The following is a 22,942-nucleotide window of genomic DNA, read 5'->3' as shown; positions in this document are numbered from 1 at the left end:
ATACAGTCTTCAGCTTCCCCACAGTAGATGTGAGGAATGGTGAATGTAGCTAGTTCCCCCGTGGCAATATTTACAGCATGTGCAGTATCTGTTAATTTACCTGCTCTGAATGTCTGCTACATGCTGGACAGCACAAGTGTGCTGCAAGTGCAAGATTAAAAAAAATAGATGATGATCAGAATTGATAGTGCAGGGAAACTTGATCCTGCCCTAAGAGGAATGCTGTGTCAGCCAGCAGGATCCTCATGCTTAGTAGTAGGAGAATAGCCAAAGCAGGGAGTGATTTCATGCTGAGGATCCACTTAAGACCACACCTTCTCAGATGCAACCCTCCTCTGTCCATATTCCTGTGCAGAGTCTCTTGAGAAATGATGGCACAGGGAACAGACGTTTGTTTCCAGATGTTATACACTAAGGCTACATCTAGACTGGCAAGATTTAGCACAAATACTCTAAACGCAAGAGTTTTTGCATTAGAGTATTTGAGTAAGAGAGTGTCTATACTGGCATGTGTCTTTGCGCAACAGATTTGCTTTTGCGCAAGAGCATCCATGCCAGTGTAGACACTCATTTTAGCCATCGGGCTTTCTTGCGCAAGAAATTGATGTTACCTGTTTACACTGGCCTCTTGCGCAAGAACACTTGCACAAGAGGACTTATCCCTGAGTGGGAGTGTCAGAGTATTTGCGCAAGAAGCACTGATTTCATACAGTAGAACATCAGTGTTCTTGCGCAAATACTCACGGCCAGTGTAGACAGGCACCAAGATTTTGCGCAAAAGCAGCTGCTTTTGCGCTAAATCTTGCCAATGTATACACAGCCTAACAGTAGTGCTTAACCTTTCTTGTACCACACACAGTCTCTACACACCAAGGCATGTGCTGACGTCTATGACCAGTAGAAATACATACTGACAGCTATGGGTGCTCTTCTAATCATCTGGGTAGCCACCCAAGTGGTCAACTTACAGGAAACCCTGGTCCTAAATACATTTTTGTATTGGAAAAGCAGCTGGTGTACAGCAAGCATCCATGTAAAATAAGAACCCACTAGTAAAGTTTTTCTCTTCATTTATTTAAAGTTGAATCCTATTAAAGAAGTAATAGAAATCTGTACTGAATTTGAAAGACGGAAGATTTATTCATCAGGAGAATCACAAATGGTAAGAATTTCTTATATAATTTTCTGCTGCGTTTCTACATGAAACCACTTCTGAGATATTTCAGTTCTTTGGTTAATTCATTCTGAGATTAGAACTGCTTGGAGGCATCTATGAAGAAAAGAATTAGGATCCAGATGTCAGAGAAAATTTTGATGGCAGGAGATACCTCTCCAGTGAAATGCAGGGCTTGATTCAGGTCCCATTTAGGCTGGTATAAACCAAGAGTAATTCCGCTGAAATCAGTAGAGTTATAGCACTGTAAACCTGTGCAAATGGAACCAGAATCCAGCCTGGAACCATCTGCTGTGCATGTGCTTGATTTTGCAGCCGGCTGGGAAGGTATTTAACTATTAGCAGATGGTGGAACCCTGTAGGGAGAGATGGCGACTGATTCTTGTTGACTCACTGTGGCACATCTGGCTTGTTAAATCCACCATGGATATAAATTGAGGTGCAAATTGGTCTGTGGGTAGAAGAAATTGGGGTGCATGATAAAGTTGTTACATGAAAAGTCTATGAACAGCCAACCTTGGAAAGAAAACTTAGGCCTAATTTTGTTTTATTGTTGAGCAGAGTTTCCAATAAAACCAAAAGGTAGAGAGGCTAAGTTTTGATGAAATACAACAGGCCAGATCCTGAACACCCCCCTCCCCCCACAGCAGCTTTGCCCTGTCAATGGGAAGCAGTAGGGTGGGATTCAGCTCTACTATGTGACTGGAGGTTTCACTAGTGCAGAGGAATTCCTTGGCAGCACAGTGCCAGCAAAATCAAAACCATCTCTGGGAACTGGGTCCAGTGTAGAGGCATATCAGAGGCACCGACTAAAGTGCTGCTCTTTTCTGGTGCCATCAAGTGGAGTGACTCTGGGAAGCTGTTGCCAGTCAGTCCTAGCTAAAGAAGTTCTTAAGTTGTGTTGGGGTCCTGAACCAGACCTACCTTCCCCCCACACCAGCTGGCAAAGTGGAACTCTGCTGCAGCTAAGGTTCTCTCCCCCTCCCCCACAGTTCCTTTATGTCATAATTTGGAACTGTCAACGTTATGGGAGTTCTGTAGGGCATGCAGCACCACATCTGTTTCTACTTAGCTGTGCTGCTATAGGGTTGGACTGCTTGATCTCTTGAGGTCTCTTCCAACTCTGGTCTGCTATGGTTCCATAGGGCCCAAGCAGACATGTACTTGGATTGGAGTCGCTCAGGTCACCCACTCCTTGGAATAATGTCTGGTCTTCAGTGCCCATCGGCTGAGCTGTGGGTTGGATCCACAAAGCGATTCTGTCCCTCACAGTTCTGAGAAATGCCCCTGTGATGGCAGACTGGTCCCAAGCTCCGTGTCTCATCAGGGAGAAGGGTGCCAAAGCCCCGAAGGGAAGAGCTGCTTTTTCCAGGGGTAGCTTCTGGCTAGCTAATGCCATACAAGCCCGCCTTCCAGACCAGAGCATCAGGCTCCACCAGAGACCTGCTCTGGGGCAGCTTCTCTCAGCCTCCTACTCCCAGTAAAACATGTGGGGTTTCCAGAAGACACACCGTCGCCTCAGCTGTGGGCAAGCCCTAGTACTGAAGTTTCTCCTGCAAGAAGGGCTAATGGGCGGCTGGGTCCCCCTCATTCCCCTGACTCCTGCAGACGTGGCTCTGGGGGACTTCACTGAAAGCAGCGGGAGAAGCCCCCGCTCCGAGAACACATCCAAGATGGCCGGCTGGTTGGCTCTACCTGGGAGCTGGGTGTCCGGGGACCCCGACAGTAGGTGGGCTGCTTTGGGCGCCCAGAGGAGTCTCCCTCTGGCCATCGCCAACTTCCTCCTTCAGCACCCAGGGGGAGGAAATCGTGTCTGGGCGGAGAGGCAAGGGCCTCAGATTCAGTGTGCGAAAGGGCGGCGGCGACTGCTCCCTGGGCTAGAGAGCAGGTAGCGAGCCGAGCCCTCTGCTCCAGCACCGCGGGGAAAGGACAACTCCTAGGGGCAAGCTGGGGACCAGCCCCTCGCCCACCTGCCTGAGGCTGGGCAGCCGCCCCACTGCTATAGCAATCCCAGTGACACTGGCAGCGTTTCCACACAGCCTCCGCCGCCCGCCCTCCCACCCTCCTAGCGGGGGAAGGGGGGAGGACTGTAGTTGGCAGCTTTCCTCGCATCAGCAAGCACATTGCAGCCCCCCCGTGGGTACCCAGCCCCCTTTGAATGGAAACGCTTTTCAGCCACGATTCGTCACCTAGCCCGTGTCTGTCTGCAAGACGCGCCTCCCAGGGCGAAGTTTGTCCGCGCGCGGGAGACGGCGCGAGTTGTCAGCGCTGTCTGACTGGCTACCCCGGCGCGCTGCCGGCCAGCGGCCCGACATACAGCGCCGAGATACAGCCCCGCCGGCGCCCTGACACACAGCCCCGCGACACAGCTCCTCCAGCAAAGGGCTGCGGGGCACCCTCCACACCGACGCTGCGGGAGGATCTCGGACCAGCCAGCGGCTTGACTCAGTAAGTGTCCGAGTGGCTTGACTGTTACGGGGTATAGCGCGCTCTCCCTTGCTCCGGCTGGCCAAGTCCCCCGCCCCGCCCGCGGAACTACCGTTGACTTTTCCTCCAGCTCCTTAATTCAAGGGCTTCCCCCCGTCAGGCGGGCCCGCGGCTCTCCGGCTGCAGCTTCGTGTTGTCTTCCAGAGCCGCTCGAGCCTGACTCCAAACGCAGCGAGCTCTCGCTTTCCGCCAGTCGCGGGGACCCCTGTTGCAGAGCGGCCGATGCAATGCATGTCTGGAATGCAAACCCGTGCCGCCTCTATTTCTCTTGGGCTATGTCTAGACTGCAAGCCTCTTTCGAAAGAGCGCGTCTAGACTGCACGCGGAACTTTTGAAAAAGCAAGCCGCTTTTTCAAAAGAAAGCACCCAGTGAGTCCGGATGCTCTCTTTCCAAAAAGCCTGTTTGCTTTCAAGAACGCCTTCTTTCGAAAGAAGGCGTTCTTCCTCGTGGAATTAGGTTTACCGCCGTCGAAAGAAAAGCCACATTCTTTTCGATTTAATTTCGAAAGAACGCGGCTGCAGTCTAGACACAGGTGAAGTTTTTTCGAAAAAACCCCTGAGTCTGGACACAGCCTTGGAGAGACAAAGGCAAAGGCAGGAGGGCGCTGCATGTGCCCCGGCCCTTAAGCAGCCAATACGGTGGGTGTCCACAGCTGAGATGGCAGGCGATGAGTGAGGCGTACGGTACTTTCTAGGAGAGCTTTGAAATAACCAAAGCTGGTTTGAAGGCGAGGACTCCCCTTCCCCACATTGCTAGCAGGAGGGTAGGCTCTTCCACCAAGACATTTCTTCTTAAAAAAGTAGATCCCACTAGGCTTCAGGCTTGCCTGTCCTGTCCACCAGCTCTCCCCCCCTCTGCTCTGTAATTCTGCAGCACCAACACAGAGATTCCCAATTCCCTGAAAAATTGTTCTAAGCAATTTTTAGGGGAGCGAGTGACGTTCCAAAATCCCCATCCTGTGAACTCCCCGTCCTGTTTACGAGGTCTTTAATGCGGGAGAGTCTGCTATGTCAGCGCTAATTCACGAACAAGGTTTTAACTTAATTCAGGTTCCCTACTACACTTTGTGCCTACTACCCCAGAACAGCTTAGGCTGGTGTGGGAGAGATCCGCTCCTGGGTCCTCTTTTTCACGGATCCCCTGTCTCCAGGCCTGGGTTTTGGTCTCTACCACCAGAGAGTCTGCAAAGCAGCTGTTTAGGCAGGGCAAAGGACACTAGTGGAAGGGGAAATTGCAGTTCGTAGCCCCGGCCGTTCTCTTACCCCCGCACATGGGTGACTGGCTATTGAATTCCAGTCTGCCGGGTACGTGGGATTATGGCAGAGAGCTGCAGTATGGTGGGAGTGGACATAAATGAGTTATTTGACCCCAGGAAATGCCCAAGGTTCCCAGCTGGACCCTGAGAAATCCAGACTCCTCCCTTGGCTGCACCAACCTGATCTCCATCCTGGAGTAAAGGGTTTGCCCTGAATGACATTTACAGTCTAAAGCTTCAGCGGGGTAGCCAAGTTAGTCTGTAACTGGAAAAACTAAAAACCAACAAATAGTTTAGCAGCACCTTAGAGCCTAACACCACATGTAGATGGTATCACGAGCATTCCTAGGCACAATTCACTTCTTCCAATTTTCTAGTTAGGCTGCAAACAAGAGTGGCAGGTTTGCAGAAATTTTTGGTGATGCCCAAAATACTCAGAGCCCACAACCCTCCCCCCTTGCCTAAGGCTCTGAGAGAAGGTTTGGGTTAGGGAGGGGTGTGGGCTCTGGGAGGGAATTTGGGTAAGAAGGGAGTGATGGGCGCAGGCTCTGGAATGGGCTGGGTAAGGATGCGGGTCCTGGATGCAAGCTGTGAGAGAGAGTTTGGGGGTTGGCAGGGGAAAGAGGGTGCAGGCTCTGGAAGGAGTGGGATGCATAAGGAAGTGTGGGGGAGACAATGGGGGTACTGTGCTTACCTGGGGCACCCCCCTCGGTCAGTGGCTCCTAGGGGGCCACAGATCTCCAGGCATTGCTGTCTGCCTGCTGCCCCATGTGCTCCCCTGGGAGTCCCCAGCCCCAATTGCCACCCCCAGGTGACTTAAAATGCCCCAGGGTTCCACCTCCACCACTGGCAGCACAGTGGAGCTAAAGCAGCTTCCTGCTGCTAGTTCCCTGAAGCTGCCAACATATGTGTCCTTGTGGCTGGGGGTATGTGTATCTCAGTGCATTGCTCCCAGCAGCGGAGCAGCACAGGTTATGGAGACAGTGTCCCTCTTCACCTGGGCCACAGGGATGCATGTGCTGGCAGCCAGGGAGAACAAGTAGCAGGAGGCTGCTGTAGCCTGGCTGTGCTGCCAGTGGTAGCAGCAGGGTCACCTGGGGCATTTTCAGTTGCCCAGGAAATTTAAAGCCAGGGAATTCACAGGAAAGCTCATGGGGTGACAGGGGAAAGCAGGCAATGAGTTTTGGTTGAGGCCGGTCCTGGGCTGGGAACATTCCTAGTGCCAGGGCACCACAGGTTCATATAACTTGCTGCTTATGGCTGCAAATGATTTGAGGGCAGGGACCCATCTTTTTGTTCTGTTCATAAGGCACCTAGCACAGTGGATGCTGCTCCATTACTAGAGCTCCTAGCTGCATTTGGAATATAAATAACCAATAATATTAATGGCCATGGTAGGAGCCCAATCAATAAGGTGAGTCTCCAGTTTGGGATTATAGCACTTCCATACTGGCCCCCCTCCCTTAGCCACTAAAGCACAGTGCGGTACCAAGCGAATCATCTAACCACAGTGAAATGACCCATCCAGGCACACACTGGGTGTTGCATTAAACCAGAGGCAACCACCTGCCTCCACTTCTTTGAATGAAGTTATTTCATTACACCACCTTCCTGGAGGCACTAGATCCATTTACAAAACCCTTCTAATAAGGAAGCCAGGAGAGGACTAAAGGCAAAAGCAACATTAGATGCCAGAGTCTAATGAAATGGGCTGGATGTGGCCTCTCTTGGCTTACCAAGCATTCAGTCAGAGCAAACCCTTTGTTCTTAGGCAACAGGAAAATTCTGCTGCAGATAAATACTGACAGGCAGGAGCCAACCTGACAGCTCCTCCTCCCCATGCACTGTTGGGTCTGTGAGCCACTGGGTGGCCTCCTAGGGCTGGTCAAAGAGGTGGAAATGCATGTAAGCAAAGATGAACTCTTACCAGCAGGATGTGGCTGGGAAGCCCAACGGCTAAATACGTTTCTCTAAAATGAAAAACAAAAAGTCTTTCAGCCCTGCAGCGAGGAAACTGAGCAATGCACGGCAAAGAGACAGGCTGAGGTATTCAAAGAGACAAAGCACTTGATTGTTCTAAGGGGAAAATAATTGAGGGGAAAATGTGATGATTTGGAGACACGTCATGCTAGAGCAACATCTGTGTAATACTGGGATATAGGGGGCGGAGGGACACCATATTCAGCTTCATTCACTCTTGCAGAAAAAAATCCCCGCTTTACTATCAAATTGTGGACCAACCATAGACAAGTCCTGCCTAGATGAGGCTTAAAGTCTTTTTTTTTATTTTTTACATATTAGCTAACACTTTAAAAGAATCAGATTAGTACTTAGCAGCTACTGTAGGCAAGGTTTAGAATCTTTACAGACATGTTAGCTGCTTATAATGAAACACTTTTTAAACTAGTCTGGACACAGCCAAAGAGTGTAATGAGCACTCATTCAATAACTCTGCTTGCCAAATCAAACTGTACATTTAACACTTCTCAAGCAAACTGTCGTTAGCATTTCTCTCAAGTATACAGCGGTGAAAAATGAATACTTAATAAATGTCTCAAATGCATTTTCCAGTTATTTTTATAATGCTTACAAAAAATCTCTTTTTAGTTCTAAGGAAGACAGCCCTCTCATTCTTGTCTTGATGTTTGGGTGGCACTTTCTATGTCTTGTAATAAAGGATTTTTATGATCAGGATAATTATTGGAGGCAAGTTTATCATACAATATCACTTCTTTTCATTGCATTAACTCTTCTACACTTCTTCTATGTGAAGTGAGATAGTTTGGAGGAAAGCTCTGGTGGTAAGAAAAACATTTATGAAGCATACTTATTCCACTGAAGTTCAAAAGCTCTAGACCCCTTCTGGCCTCATAAGGTTGCAGTTGTATGATAGAAAGGCATTAAATGTACTAACTATACCCAGCATGGCCATTCTCCTTTCCCACACTTTGGTACAAAACTCTTGCCTGGCTTACTATCTAGTTAGCTTTAGCCACACTGGGCATGTTGGGAGCCCTGTCCTCCAACTGAGGGTGTGTCTACACTGCAGAGGTTTTTTTTGAAAAAATGGCAGTTTTTCTGAAAAAACTTCATTTACGTCCACACTGCTATTGCATTCTTTTGAAAGAAAATCAAAAGAACACAGGAGGTTTTTTTGACATTGGTAAACCTCATTTTATGAGGAAGAACATCTTTTCTGAAAGAGCTCTTTCAGAAAAAGATGTGTGGGGACATGAAAGAGGAAGTTTTTTCAAAAGAAGAGGCCTCCAGGAAAAAGCACAGGTACCCTGGTGGACATTCTGTCCATGCTAATCAGGACTCTATAGTTCCTGTCTCCTGCCAGCTCTTAAAGCTGCAGGTACCCTGAAGTAGCCTTTGTGGTAGGAAGCTGGCCTTGTAGCAGCATCTTGACCACGTGGCTCTGATTTCTAAAGGCCTGCTGACCCATGACACAGCCACAAGCCTCCCGAGACTCTCCTGGCCCACACAGGGAGCAGCAACAGGGCTCCAAGGACCCACCCTGGGACACCAAATGCTCCTGGTCCACGGTGGTCTCTTCTGAAAAAGCTTCTTTTGAAAGAAGCTTGCAGTTTAGATATACCCCGAGAGAGAAAACCTGACTGAAAAAGAAACACACCAACATGGCTGTATGGAGACTTGGTGCCATAGGAAAGACAGATAGATACTATCTGCCTCAGAGAATTGCCTTAACATCATGCTCCCACCTTATTCTTATTCCGACCCCTAAGATAACCACGGGAGACACAAAACAGGAAAGCAAATCACCATGGAAAGCAAATAATCTACCATCCAACTATTACCAAAGTAGGGGATCCATTGCAATCTGCTTATCACACAGGTGATTAGTTTCAGAAAGGGTTGATATCAGGGGCCTTTTTTCTCCTTTCCTGAAGTGCTGCAGCCACGGGCTGGAGAGGGAGGAAGAGTTTGGAGTAGGGAGGGCTACTTACCCCAGCATTTCTCAACCTTTTTAAAATAAAGTACCACTTTAAAAAATATATATATACCCCCAGTACCTACAGTTTTCAGACACACAATTTTTTTTTCTACCATGGCAACACATTTCTTTAAACAACTTAATCGTAGCTGGGCAGGTGATGAAAATTTTGGATGTAAAAAGTAGAAAAATAACAAAGCACTGTAAAACTTAAAACAAAAATTCAGTTTTCTCCAAGTTTCAGTTGTGTTGACATACTCCTCCACCGCGGGACTTTTCTCGAGTACCCCAAAGGGTATTCATACCACTGGGTGAGAAATACTGACTTACCTAGTCTAGTGGCAGGCAAAAGATTGGCCACTCCTTTGGTGGTATGGCTGCCCCCAGTGGACACTCTGCAGGATAGCTCTCCCTTGTGTGCTCACTGCCCCTAGTGGCCACTTTCAGTATTGCATTCCTCCAAACAGCCCCTCTTTTTCCATGTTATGGAAAACAGTCCCTTTCTCAGTGCTTCCCGTTGTCCTGGCACAACCAAACCCTGATCTAACTTAAGTTAGGAGAAGAGGAAGTTGCATATCAAATTTGGTGGCCCTAGCTCTTAATATTTAGGAGGAGTTCTTGAACAAGCAGACTCACAAACAGATAGACAGATGCACAAATCTCTAATATTTATATTTTCACCCAATATGAAACTTTCTCTATGAGTTATTGACTGGACGCTTAGGGCCAGTCAAAGAGGTGGAAAACATGCAAGCAAAGATGCACGTCTTCAGGCAGGAAGCTCAAAGGATGAATATTTTCTCTAAGTCCTGGTCTACCCTAGGGAGTTATTTCAAAATAACAAGTGGAACATCCACACTACCAAGCCCATTACTTTGAAATAAGGGGCTGGTTATTTCATAACAACAACTCCTGCTTTCCATGAGGAATAACACTTATTTCAAAACAGTTATTTTGAAATAGCAGTAGGGTGGACACTCCACAGCTGCTATTTCAAAATAACTACTCCCCAGAGTCATTCCTGGTTTAGGCAGCTTTCTGGGGCTCTATATTGAGGTAGTGCATCCACATTAAGGGAGCTTGCCTTGGACTAATTTTGAGACTTTCCTGTAGTATGGACATACTATTTTGAAATAGTTATTTTGGGAGTTATTATTTTGGAAAAAGTTATTTTAAAATAATTTCCTAGATATGCCCTAAATTAAAAAACAAAAATCTCTTTCACTGTAATCAAATCACCCTTTAACCATTTCTTTGTGAAGCTAAATAGATTGAGCTCTTTGAGTCTATCATTATAAGGCAAAGGTGGCCAAACTTTTTGATCTGAGAGTCACATCAGGGTTCAAAAATTGTATGGAAGGCTGGATAGGGACCTGTCCCCCATCCAATCCTGCTCCCCAGCATTTGACTGCTCTCTGGGACCCACCACTCCCGATTCAATCCCCATACACCCCACCCCCTGACCATTCCTGGGGCCCACTGCCTCAATCCAACCCCCCGTTCCCTGCCTGGAGCACTGGCACTGGTAGTAGTGATACAGCCACACTATCTGGCCAGAGATGAAGCTGCACCATGCAGAACATCAGGGGTTGTGGTGCTGCAGATGTACCACCTGGCTGGAACTACAGCTGTGCTACCCAGAACATCAGGGCTAGTGGCCTGACAAGCTGAGGCTATGGGGGAAGGGAGACAGAAGGAGATGGACTGGGGGCTAGCTTCCCAAGATGAGAGCTCGGGGGCCAGACAGAAGGGCCCAGTGGGCTTGACCCACAAGCCATAATTTGGGGACAAATTTTTTCAGCGTCATTACTTCCTCAGATGACTCTCCTATCCTGCAAGCATGACCTACGTTCTTTGTATACATTTCCATACATACATTTTCTCTTTCACTATTTTCCCTTTATCCTCCCATGATTACAGACAAACCTCCTAGACTGTACCTCAGATCATGGAACTTAAGAACAAGCAATTAGGCACTAGGGATTTTGTGAGGCTTCTAAGTTCTGAATTCATGTTATTGGAGGGCAGAACCACCTCTTCCTCCATTTGTGTTTTGTGTGAGGCCCAATCTGGTGAGTGTGTTGTGAACGTGTTTACCCGATCGGAGCTTTGAGGAAAGGTAAGTGGAGAGCCTAGTTTGAGGATCCCACTGGGACTTAGGCATAAGCTCAGCACCTGGGCATTAGAACTTATGCAGCTGCATGGAAGGGTGAACATACCATTCACTAGCATGACCCCCCCAACCCATAAGACCCTATACCCACCCCTTCCCAGAAGCCTCAACACAGGTTCCCCCCGCCCTGGTCTTGACTCCTTACCTCTCCCTGCTTGCAAACACAGGTCCATCCTGCTTTCCAGTGCTGAGAAGAGCAGGAGCACTAGGTACTATAGTAGCATGTGAGGGTTGCAGCACTGACAGAAGGGTGGAGGAGCCATCATTGAGGGTATGTCTACACTGCATGCTTATTTCGAAATAAGTTATTCTGGAAGAAATACCCCTAAATCTCTCATTTTGAAATAGCGTGTCTAGCCTACAGGGAAGCCTCAAAATTAGTCCGAGGCAGGCTTCTCTAAAATGGATGTGCTACCTTGATTTAGAATCCTAGGAGGCACTGGGGAGTAATTACTTTGAATGGCCCTGGGGAGGAGCTATTTCGAAATAGCAGCAGTGGAGCATCCATACTACTGCTATTCTCAAATAGCTATTTTGGAATAGGCATTATTCCTTGTGGAATGTTTTACAGAAGTTGGAATAAGCCATCCGTTATTTCAAATTTATTTCAAAATAATGGAATTGCTGTGTAGATGCTCCCATTGTTATTTCAGAATAACGCTACTGTGTACACGCACCATGAATGAGTGGCTTTATAATCAGGTGCACAAGGGTTTGTGCGTTGTAGCACTGCTCAGTTTTAGCTCTTCTGCCCTCCATCACGATAGAGAGGCTATGGATCCACAATTGAGTGGCATTGTGATCTAGTGCAATGGGGAGTTGAGTTGCTAAATGATAGCATGTGACAGGACCAAAACTAAGTAGTGCTATGACTTGCCTCCTGTTCCATGTGCCAAAGTGCAACATCACTTTCTCAATTTTGACACACCCGCATCATGATGAAGAGGCTGCAGGACCAAATCTGAGAGGAGTGACTGTCATGTGTGATTATAACACCCTCCTCCCCATGTGCCAACACAACAGCTATAAATTCCCGCACCCACTTTGTGACCAGTTCACAATGACACTTACTTAGTTTTGATCATGCCATCTCCCCATTATGAGGAAGGGGACAAACCTGGGTAGATTTTGGGGTAGCCTCCTTCTGCACAGGGATCTTGTCAATGCAACCTCAAGGAGCCACTAGTAGTCAGGAATGATACACACTGTGTGCAACATACATGTGACTGGGGTGCCACTAGCTGTGTGCATACTCAGTGGCAAACCTTGGACGCTTATGGACGTTAGCCCCCATTAGGCCTTGGTGGCAACTGAGTGGGGGTTTAGATAATCTAAATTTTAGCCTCTGGCATCTAAAGTGGCACTTATACACCTAGATCTAGCCATAATGCCCATGTTCCTTTTGAAAATGAGCTTTAGGGTCCTACGTCAGTTAGACCTTGTAATACTAAATGGAGCAATGCCTAAATACCTTTAAAAATCTGGGCCTTCAACTGTATCATTAAGACGGCAATAAAATATTTATTGCCATCTAATATCCGGAAAGATGCAACAATGTTAGTCCTGTGAGAAATGTTAAACATTTCTTGGGGAGGAATAATTGGTTTTACTTCGGAAAAGAAAAACAAACAACATTAAATCCATCCAACCTGAACATTTAAATATCACACAGAAAGACTCACTCAGTACATGATAGAAATAACAGAATAACATATTGCATGACAAATGGATGCTAGCACAGACATTCAAAATATAAAATCTCCAGCCTAGGTCTTGTCTGTACTGCAGTGTAGTTGCACTGATCCCAACCCCAAAGCATAGTCAAGGACATGCCTGGAGCAGGAATAAACCTAAATTATCTCAGCTGATCCAATTCTCAGTTTGCCTTTATCAACAAGTAGGGGTCAGATTCAGTGCAGCTACACTGGCTACTCATTGATAAATCAATGCTATTCCTGAGAGTACACACAGATCTAGTGAAGCTATTGCAATCACTGGGTATAATGGTATCTATATTGGTGTCGTTTATTTCCACAAATTTACTAAATCTTTCCCCTCTTGATTTTATTTATGGAATGGGGAGGTCCTGCTGAAATTAAAACCTGAGTTGTCTGCTAGCCGTTGCTGAGCGCCTCTTTTCTTTACTGAGATACATGCCATGTTGAGAGAGACTTATTCACACATCTTTTTCTTCATAGGTTCTACTTTCACAATTCCTTCAATTTGTTGTCCCTGAAGCGTTATAAAATTGATGGCTCTCAGGTGCCAACTCCATAGAACATAGAGAGGATAAAAGGCAAACATAATTGTCAAAGGTGAGAGCTGCTTGCTAAAAGGCCTGATTTCACAGCAGTATGAATCACTAGGGATAAATGCACTGGGGAACCAGTAGTCCATGAAAAGAAACCGGAGAGAAGATATTCTACCATGGATAATTATATGGTGATAAATACATATGTATAGGGAAGACATTGTTATGGAACATTCCTATTTAATAATATAATACTTTTTTGGGAGCCTTTTGTGGACTTGACTGTAGAAGAATATCCTTGTTATAGAATTTTGTGGGATGATTAAAAACAAACCAGCGGATACATTTTTCTATTACTTTTTGGAGAAATGTTTGTATAATCCTATCACATTTCTACCAAACCTTATTGGTTTTATCCCCATCACATTCTATGAGAATTTTCCATGGGAGAATACATGACTGGATAAGCTATACAGGAGCACAAGCTTATATTCTGTGTAAGATGTATGTGACTAAGGCCAGGTCTACATTACCAGAGAAAGTCGGCCTAAGAAATGCAATTCCAGCTATGAAAATAGTGTAGCTGGAGTCGATGTATCTTAAGTTGAATTTCTGTGGCATCCCCATTGCGAGAGGATGGGAGTAATTCTTCTGTCAATTTCCCTTAGTCCTCGTGACCCAATGTAGTACTAGGGTCTATGGGGGAAAGCGTGTGTGTGTGAGAGAGAATAGGGGTGCGGGGGGATCATCAGCAGTCAATTTAGTGGGTCTTTACTAGACCCATTAAATTGAACCCTGGGAGATTGATCTCTGAAGCATCAACATCAGGGTAAGTGAAGATAAGCCCTAAATGAGATATCCATGGCAACACGTAATAAAATGAGCAATAAATGGATGACTGAGCTGTAAGTGGGATGGACACATATATGAATGTACCCAGTCCTCTACTTCTACTGATTTTATTTTATAGAGTATCAGTACAAAATAGTTACTAAAATATCCATGCCACTAACTGCAACCAGAAGGGATCGTTTTTGGTGAAGAAAACTCTCTGTGAATTAAACAACATATTAGTTGCATTCAAGTCAAAACAGTTTGTAACCCTGAACTATATAGCAACTTTGATTTGTGACAAAAGACTAAGGGTATGTCTACACTTGCAACCTATTTCGGAATAGGGCTGCAAATGTAGGCATTCGGAATTGCAAATCAAGCCCGGGATTTAAATATCCCTCGCTTGACTTGCATCTTCCCGTCCGGGCACCATTTTTTGAAATTTACAAGCCCGGAATAACTGCCCACATCTACACGCAGCAGTGAAACGGGCGTTTGAAAGAAAGCCCTATTTTGAACTACCTGTTATTCCTCCTGCAATGAGGTTTAACAGGTAGTTCGAAATAGGGCTTTATTTCGAACGCCCATTTCACTGCTATGTGTAGATGCGGGCAGTTATTCCGGGCTTGTAAATTTAATAAATAAATAAATGGCGCCCGGCTGGGAAGATGCAAATCAAGCGCGGGATATTTAAATCCTGGGCTTGATTTACAATTCCGAATGCCTACATTTGCAGCCTATTCCGAAATAGGCTGCAATGTAGACATAGCCTAATAGAATTTCTAGTTTTAGCATGATATGTTCAAAATGTAAGTAAATGAAAGAAAATACCTTTCCTCCCTTTAGTAAGTAATAAACTGACCACAGATCATTTTCTGAGCCAGTGCTGAATTGATGCCAATGCTCCTCTCATGACAAAAAACCTCTTAAGAGTGTGACATTGGAGCCTCCTTCTCTTGGACTAGTATTGACTTAGATGTATTTCGACACCAGGGCTACTCAACATGCGGCCTGTGGGCCGCATGCAGCCCACAACCCATTTGTTTGTGACCCATGGTGCAGTTTGGGTTTACACGGGGCTTAGCATGTGGTCTGTGGGTGGGATCCTTTGAACATGGCCTCCACTGGGAACACGTTCCATAACAGCAAGTCAATATAATGGTCTTCTATTGATATGTATTTTAGTAGTTAAATTCCTGAACTGTCATTGTTTATTAAAAGTGCTGTCACAAGGGTTGAAATCGGTAAATATTGCATTTTATTAATATCTGCAGAACTGACTTAAATGGTGCCCGCATGTTGTGTAGTCTTTTCTTAATCTTTGTATTCATGCCCGTCAATATAAAAGAAGCTATTTGCATATATATTTGCATGTACATGCAACCACACTAAAGTTGTGGCCCTCGGCATGTGCTGTCAGTATCATTGTGGCCCCCAGGGCTTCCATAGTTGAGTAGCCCTAATCTAGACAAAGTGTTTTTGAACACTGGAAGGACTGTGCAGAAAGTCACTAATACTTGCTTATCCATACCCCAGTCATTCCAGAGCAATATTCACTGTATTTTCATTGGAGGAATAGGGTATATTTTCATCTTAATGCACAGAAAGCTCTGTGTATAAGTCTCAGTGTATAATATACCCTTCACCGTTCTATAGTAATTTTCGTCTCCTACACTAAAAGTCTCAGGATTTGATTTTGTGTTCACACTAGTTTAAACACTGATGTATCTCTACCCGCTTCACTGGAATTACTCCTGATTAACTCCAGTGAGAGATCAGAATTAGCTGGTTAGGCTAGTGTTATTCCTATCTTTGAAGATTACTCAAAAGAGAAAATAGGTATATATCATCAAAACAAAAAGTATATGTAAATTGTAAAATAAAAGGGTATTTAATCAATATGGTATAACTGATACATGGGACAAGGGGACAGAGTTATTCAAAGGCTGGAAAGGGAGAGTGAAAAATTTAAATTTCACAACAAGGAAGCCAACAGGAAGTCAATGTAGAGATTCCCAGAGGGGAGTGACTGTAGTCTGGTACTCCATTGCCTTTCACCTTCTACAAGAGTTCATGTTAGTGTACAGTGAGTACAAAACATCACTAAAGCAGAGTTTAACATTTCAGGGGCACTTTGCACTGGTGTAGATCACTGTTCAGGGCAAAGACAAATCAGACCCTACGGTCTAAGTGGTGAGAAAGGAAGATGATTTTAACAGACACAAACTGAGCAGACTTGAGGGGATGGGAAGAGATGAAAAGCAAAGGGGCCATAAAGAAGGGGGTTGCTGTAGTCAGAGGGTAAGACTTCCAAGGCTTAGACAAGGTGTTTGTTGAGTGGGATGGAGAGGAAAGGATACATCCTAGAGATATTAGCAAGTAAGAAGCAGCCCAATGTAAGAAGAATCTGGCTCTGGGTTGAGAAGAAGAGAGAAGGAATTGATGACAAGCTTCATGCCTGCAAGACAAAGAGGACAGTGAAATGGGATTGGGAAGAAGGATGAGAAGTTCTGTTTTCCTCTATTGTGGAAATGGTGGTAGATCATTTAGAGAATGTCAGAGCCAACAGGAATGAAGAGACAGAACAGAGGGAGACAGGCCGGACTAGAGAGATATGTTAGGTATAGAGAAATAGAATTGGGAGAGGGGACAATAAAATGCAACTTTGTAGCAGTGTTTCTCCACCTTTCTAGACTACTGTTCTCCTTTCAGGAAGCTGGTTGGTCTTGCATACCTCAAGTTTTACTTCTCTTAAAATCTATTTTTATCAGATATAAAAATACAAAAGTACCCCAGCAGGCTATCACTGAGAAAAGGCTCACTTTCTCATTTTTACCTTTTATAAGTATAAAGTAACTTGTTAACCCTGCCCTGGCTGAGAAACACTGATAGGCAGTTGCTTTTGCGGAAAAACTTGCCAGCTGTCTACACTGGCTGCTTGAATTTCCGCAAGAACACTGACGATCTCATGTAAGAAATCAGTGCTTCTTGCGGAAATACTATGCTGCTCCCGTTCGGGCAAAAGTCCTTTTGTGCAAAAGCTTTTGCGCAAAAGGGCCAGTGTAGACAGCTCAGATTTGTTTTGCGCAAAAAAGCCCCAATCGTGAAAATGGCGATCGGGGCTTTTTTGCTCAAAAGCACGTCTAGATTGGCACAGACGCTTTTCTGCGAAAAGTGCTAATGCGGAAAAGCATCCGTGCCAATCTAGATGCTCTTTTCCGCAAATGCTTTTAACGGAAAAGTTTTCCGTTAAAAGCATTTGCAGAAAATCATGCCAGTCTAGACGTAGCCATATAGTATACTATAGGGAACAGTATAAACAAGCCATTGTATGCAATTTTAGTCTGTACTACCTTTGCCAGTGCTTTTCACGTAGCCTGTTAAAAATGATTAGCTGATGTACGCCTGGTTGAGAACCACTGCTCTTGAGGTCTGACTCTGAACGACTGTCTGAGTGACAAAAGGATAATGAGCTGCTCTGTGTGAAATAGTAGTGACAAACTGGAGCATGTTGTGAGATTGAGCATGAGCTGAACTGTCAGATTTATCTGCTCTGACAATTCTTTCAACTCTGTCCTTTGTGTCTTCCTCTTTGAACAATTTTAAAATGGCAGATACCATCATTAAAGCCAGCCCATCTCAAAGCTTAGCGTACATTGCCATGCCTCACGGAAAACATGGGCTTGAGAGAAGAGCGAGACACGAGTAATATATTAGACTGCTCTTTCTCACGCTTTAGCAGACTGTGAAGGAGATATGTTCATTGTCTCAGTCACTTTCCTAGGTGCCGCTGCCTGGAAGATAAGTTAACATTTGAAATATTTAAGGCCTGCGTTTCATTGACACCCCTGTGGCAGTGCAACACCTAATGTAAGGTTCCTTTGCAGCACCTAAACTCTAGAGAGGAAGGATGGTTGTATGGTTAGAACACTAATCAAGAACTTGGTAGACCTGGGTCAGTTCTCTGCTTTTCCAGACTTCCTGCATGATATTTGGCAAGTCCCTTAGCCTCTCTGTGCTTCAATTCCCCCACTGTACAATGGAGACAATAATAGCAACTCTGTACCTCACAAAGGTTTTGTGAAGATAAATACATTAGAGATAAGAAGGACTGAGCCATTTCTGTTTGGTATGAGGGCTATGAGAGAGTCAGGTTCTTGGGCTGTAGCTCTTTGGGACAAAGACCATTCTGTTTGTTACATGTTTGTACAGTGCCTTGTGCTATGCACTGTGAGCCTCCCAGTGCCATGGCAATGCAGCAAAAAATAATAAGTAGGATGGACCTACAGATCACAGGGACTACCCAAGTACATTGAGAGATGGAAATCTTATGACCAGTAGCTCTGACTGGCTCACTTGCCAGAGGTGGAAAGAGCCTCTTAGGCATTAGTTGGGATTGAGCTAATGGACCAGGTAAGATACAAGGTTGGAACCTGACACTTTCTCCAGGTTCAGGCTGCTTTGCACTGCACCACCAGCATAACAAAAAATGATGATGATGTAGCCTGCTATAGAAGGATCATCTCAGTGTGCAGGAGTCCTCATGCACTGTGGTGACTCCCATGCCACTCAGTCCCCTAACGCCAGGGAGAAAGGTGTGTGGCTGGGGTTTCCCTGCACTCTGGTGAATTGTTGGTGCCATAGCAGTCCCTTAGGCAGCCAAAGTAATTCAGAGCTGAACTCAGGCTATTCTAACAGAATCCAAGAAACCTTACAGGCATGCAGCTAGCTCAGAGTCAGGGGGAAACAAAGGCAAGCCTCCTTTGGACCCCTCTTTCTAGGTCAGCCTATAGGCTCCTGGGCTACATCTTAGCTTTCAGGCCTTGAAATCAGGGGATTGCCTGTGACAGAAACTGATAAAGAAGCACATGAACCCATTTTTCTTTTGTACTAACAAGCTTTCCCTGTTTGAATTTGTTTAAGGCAAGGATAAGTAACAGTCATCAGACGTGAAACTCAACATGGCACATGATCAGCTACCAAACAACACTTTGAAGAACACTTCGGTCCCTGTGTTCACTGGCCTTGACCTCCTCTTTGACCTGAAGCCCCTCTTCATTCCCCTCTACGCCACTCTGGTTGCAGTGGCTTGCACAGGCAATTTACTCCTCATTCTCCTTATCATCATCACCAAAAAACTGCACAGCACCACTAACTTCCTTATTGGAAATCTAGCTGCAGCTGACCTGATCATGTGCATTTTCTGCGTCCCACTGACTGCATCCTATGCCTTTGAGATCCGGGGCTGGCTTTTTGGGGTGTTCATGTGTTACTTTGTCACCTTGATGCAAACTGCTACTGTATTTGTGGCTGTACTGTCCCTCACAGCTATTGCAGTGGACCGATATATTGTTGTTGCTTACCCCATTCGCAAAAGGCTAAGCCACAAGTCCTGTATCTACATAGTGGCCTTCATTTGGTTACTCTCCATTGTGGTTTCTATGCCTACTTCTCTGCACACCCATTATCTGGATCTCAATAAGATTGGCCATAACATGTTCATCTGTGAAGAATTCTGGAAGCACCAAGAGAAAGAGAGGCTGCTGTACTCATGTTCAATGCTCCTTTTGTCCTACATGCTCCCACTTTCTGCAGTGTCTATCTCCTACTGTGCCATTTCTTATCGCCTCAGGAAGAGGAATGTCCCAGGGGCTGCCTACCACAATCAAGACAAATGGACCAATAAAAAGAAAAAGACCTTCCGTGTTCTCATTATTTCAGTCATGTGCTTTGCTGTCTGCTGGCTACCTCTGCAGGTAGTGAACCTCATCAGAGATGTAGATGAGGAGTTTACCATCTTGGACAAGAAGTACGTGAATGTCATTCAGGTGTCATGTCACTTGATTGCTATGAGCTCTGCCTGTTATAACCCTTTCATCTATGCCTCCCTTCATGACAAATTCCGATTCCATGTTAATAACTATTTTGGCCGTCACAAGAAGACGTCCAGCACATTGTCCCGCAAGGCCTCGCGATTCAATACGTGCTCAACCTTGGCAGATATTCCCATGGGCATCACCGATAAGTTAACCCTGCAAGGCAGGTTCTCTTTTAACTAAAATATTGTAGGAGATCAAATCAGCAAAGGTGGTATGCACCATAATTTTGGGCTTGCTATATTGGACATGGATACTTATTGTGCAAGTTATGTGATACTGATATTTGGTCATTTCAAGAAACAATAGTTGTCTAAGAACCTGAAAGAAGAACAAAGAAAATAGACAGATGGATTTTGTGTCTGAAGAGATAGAAATAGCTCATCTGAGCAACTGAAGTGCATTTTGCTCTTTGTCTAAATGAGCAAATTCAACAACCAAATTGGCAATCTTCTAAGTTTAAGTTAATTCTATACAGCTTTTACTCATTAACATTGTCCTCTTTTTGTATAGGTTGATGTTATGGGAGAAGCAGGCATTTCCTCTTGACTGAATTCAGTTCAAAGGTTAAAAGTCTTTACATATGAAACAACAGCCATTTGCTCTGTTGCAACAGACCAGTAAACATACCCTCAAAATTAAAGAACACATGTTTAGCTATTTTATTATAAATATAATGATTTTCAGAAATGGGATGAAAATATATATGCTTAATGTTGTACTTGTTTTCTGGTGCCTAAAAGGGCACAAAAAGTCAAGTGTGGATCAGTAAATTTTTATGCAAAAAGGGAACTAGACACCCAAGAGCGATATTTGTTTGCACAGATCAGTTTGCAAGCCTACAGGAGAATTTTGGCACATTCAAACATGTTGGCAACCAAAGTAACATTAAAAGTTGTGACAAAATGTTAGCTTCCACACACATTTTGGAGTTCAGTTTCACACAGATTCCAAGGTCAGTGTGTGGACCGTAAGACAGTTTTTGTCAAATGGCACATTGCTTATGATGATTAACCAGATTTCTATGGCATCTATCAGCATAGTATCTGTGTGCCATATACAGAGATTAGATCAAGTCTAAAACAAGCATTTCCCTCAAAATAGGTGTCAGCATATCCATGGTGACAGCTAGGCCCAGGCTCAACAGATCCCAAGATGGAGAAAACCCAGCAGGAAGGTGAAAGCCAAGGACCACCAGAAGTACATATAATGGAAAGACTGGACATAAAGGGCTCTGTAAAAAGTAGCCAAGTTTTACTACTTAGAGTTCGAACAGTACCTCAATATGATGCAGGGGTATAATATCTGAAATAGGGGATTGCTCATGGAGTTTTGTCATCAGCGATGAAGACTGGTCCAAAATATCTCCTGGGGCATTATGTGAGGTGAACAGGTCCACAGGCAGCAAAGACACTGGGCATCAGCTGTGCCTCACTACTTGAGGTAAAGGAAATCTCAGAGAAATTTACAACGTCTTGTATGGCACATGGGAAGCCAGTACTGGGAGACTAGGAAAGGTCTGCATTACTGCACCTCAGTCTCATCCCAGAGGGACAATGTATTCTCTGAGACAATCATTCATTCCTGCTTTGGATCAGCATGAGTAACGTAATGCACAGCACCAACATGCAAGTCCCTGCTTTATTCTCAGCTGCATATTCTCTGCTGATGACATCTTCCCCAGTGCAAATCTCCCCAAGGACCGTGCATCCCCTGGTGTCAGCAGGTGCACCTGCAGTATACCGACTGTATTCAATTGTGGCTAGAATCTCCATCAAGCCATCAAAATTGCAACCTAGAATATTACAACTCTTTACAGGTGTGGTCATCAGGTTGCTATCATGTGAAATAGATTGTCTTGGTATATCAATCACTAGCCTATCAGAAGCAAGGCTGATAGACCACATTCATTTCTTCTGTATTGTAGCAGTCCCAAACACTTAGGCTACGTCTAGACTGGCATGATTTTCCGGAAATGCTTTTAACGGAAGAGTTTTCCGTTAAAAGCATTTTCGGAACAGAGCATCTAGATTGGCATGGACACTTTTCCGCAAAAGCACTTTTTGCGGAAAAGCATCTGTGCCAATCTAGAAGCACTTTTCCGCAAAAAAGCCCCAATCGCCATTTTCGCGATCGGGGCTTTTTTGCAGAAAACAAATCAGGGCTGTCTGTACTGGCCCTTTTGCGCAAAAGTTTTGCACAAAAGGACTTTTGCCCGAACAGGAGAAGCATAGTATTTCCGCAAGAACACTGACAATCTTACATGACATCGTCAGTGCTTTTGTGGAAATTCAAGTGGCCAGTGTAGACAGCTGGCAAGTTTTTCCGGAAAAGTGGCTGATTTTCCGGAAAAACTGGCCAGTCTAGACACAGCCCTTGGGTATGTCTAGACTACAGGCTTTTGTCGACAGAAGTATTGTCGACAGATACTGTCGACAAAGCTTCTGTCAACAAAGAGCGTCTAGACTACAGCCAGTTCTGTCGACAGAGCAAGCCACTTTGTCGACGTGACAGTATAGACGCAAAGGACAGTGTAGATGCAATAAAGCCTTCTGTCGACAGAACTCTGTCGACAAAAGGCGTTATTCCTTGTAGAATGAGGTTTACAGCCATTGACAAAACTGCCAAGTTCTGTCGACATTATGTCGACAGAACTCAGAGGCTGTGTAGACGCAGGTATAGTATTGTTGACAAAAGTCCACTTTTGTCGACAAAACCCTGTAGTCTAGACAAAAACCTTATATGCCTCTTGCTCACATGCTGCACCTCTCAGAATCTCTCCATTCTTGAGTCATGGTTCAAGTGACAACACATACACTAGATGTCCTGGATCCCTCATGATGGGGTCACCCAGAAGGAATTGGACCTCATGATCATACATGACAGGTGCCTCTTCACCTCCTGCAAACGATTGCATGATGTAGAATGTGCCA

General features: G+C 45.1%; 2 protein-coding genes across 3 annotated transcripts in view; one reads left to right on the top strand and one right to left on the bottom strand.

Annotated features, from left to right (window-relative positions):
- Positions 1-22,942, bottom strand: part of LOC102463330 (protein-L-isoaspartate(D-aspartate) O-methyltransferase-like) — a 101,234-nt gene that overhangs the window by 44,571 nt on the left and 33,721 nt on the right. The window lies entirely within an intron of this gene.
- LOC102462691 (prolactin-releasing peptide receptor-like) lies at positions 1,638-22,116 on the top strand. Of its 2 annotated transcripts, XM_025187520.2 has the most exons (3): positions 1,638-3,622; positions 13,247-13,363; positions 19,057-22,116. In XM_025187520.2, exon 3 carries the CDS (start codon positions 19,095-19,097, stop codon positions 20,190-20,192), a length of 1,098 nt encoding a protein of 365 aa, XP_025043305.1. In that variant the 5' UTR covers positions 1,638-3,622; positions 13,247-13,363; positions 19,057-19,094; the 3' UTR covers positions 20,193-22,116. The 2 variants fall into 2 exon arrangements, with proteins under 2 accessions (XP_025043305.1, XP_006128722.1); XM_006128660.4 differs by lacking the exon at positions 13,247-13,363.

This window comes from Pelodiscus sinensis, chromosome 4 (assembly GCF_049634645.1).
Source record: "Pelodiscus sinensis isolate JC-2024 chromosome 4, ASM4963464v1, whole genome shotgun sequence".
Taxonomy (NCBI): domain Eukaryota; kingdom Metazoa; phylum Chordata; order Testudines; family Trionychidae; genus Pelodiscus; species Pelodiscus sinensis.
Note: the sequence above shows the minus strand (reverse complement) of the source record. Positions and strands in the feature narration are given on the sequence as shown.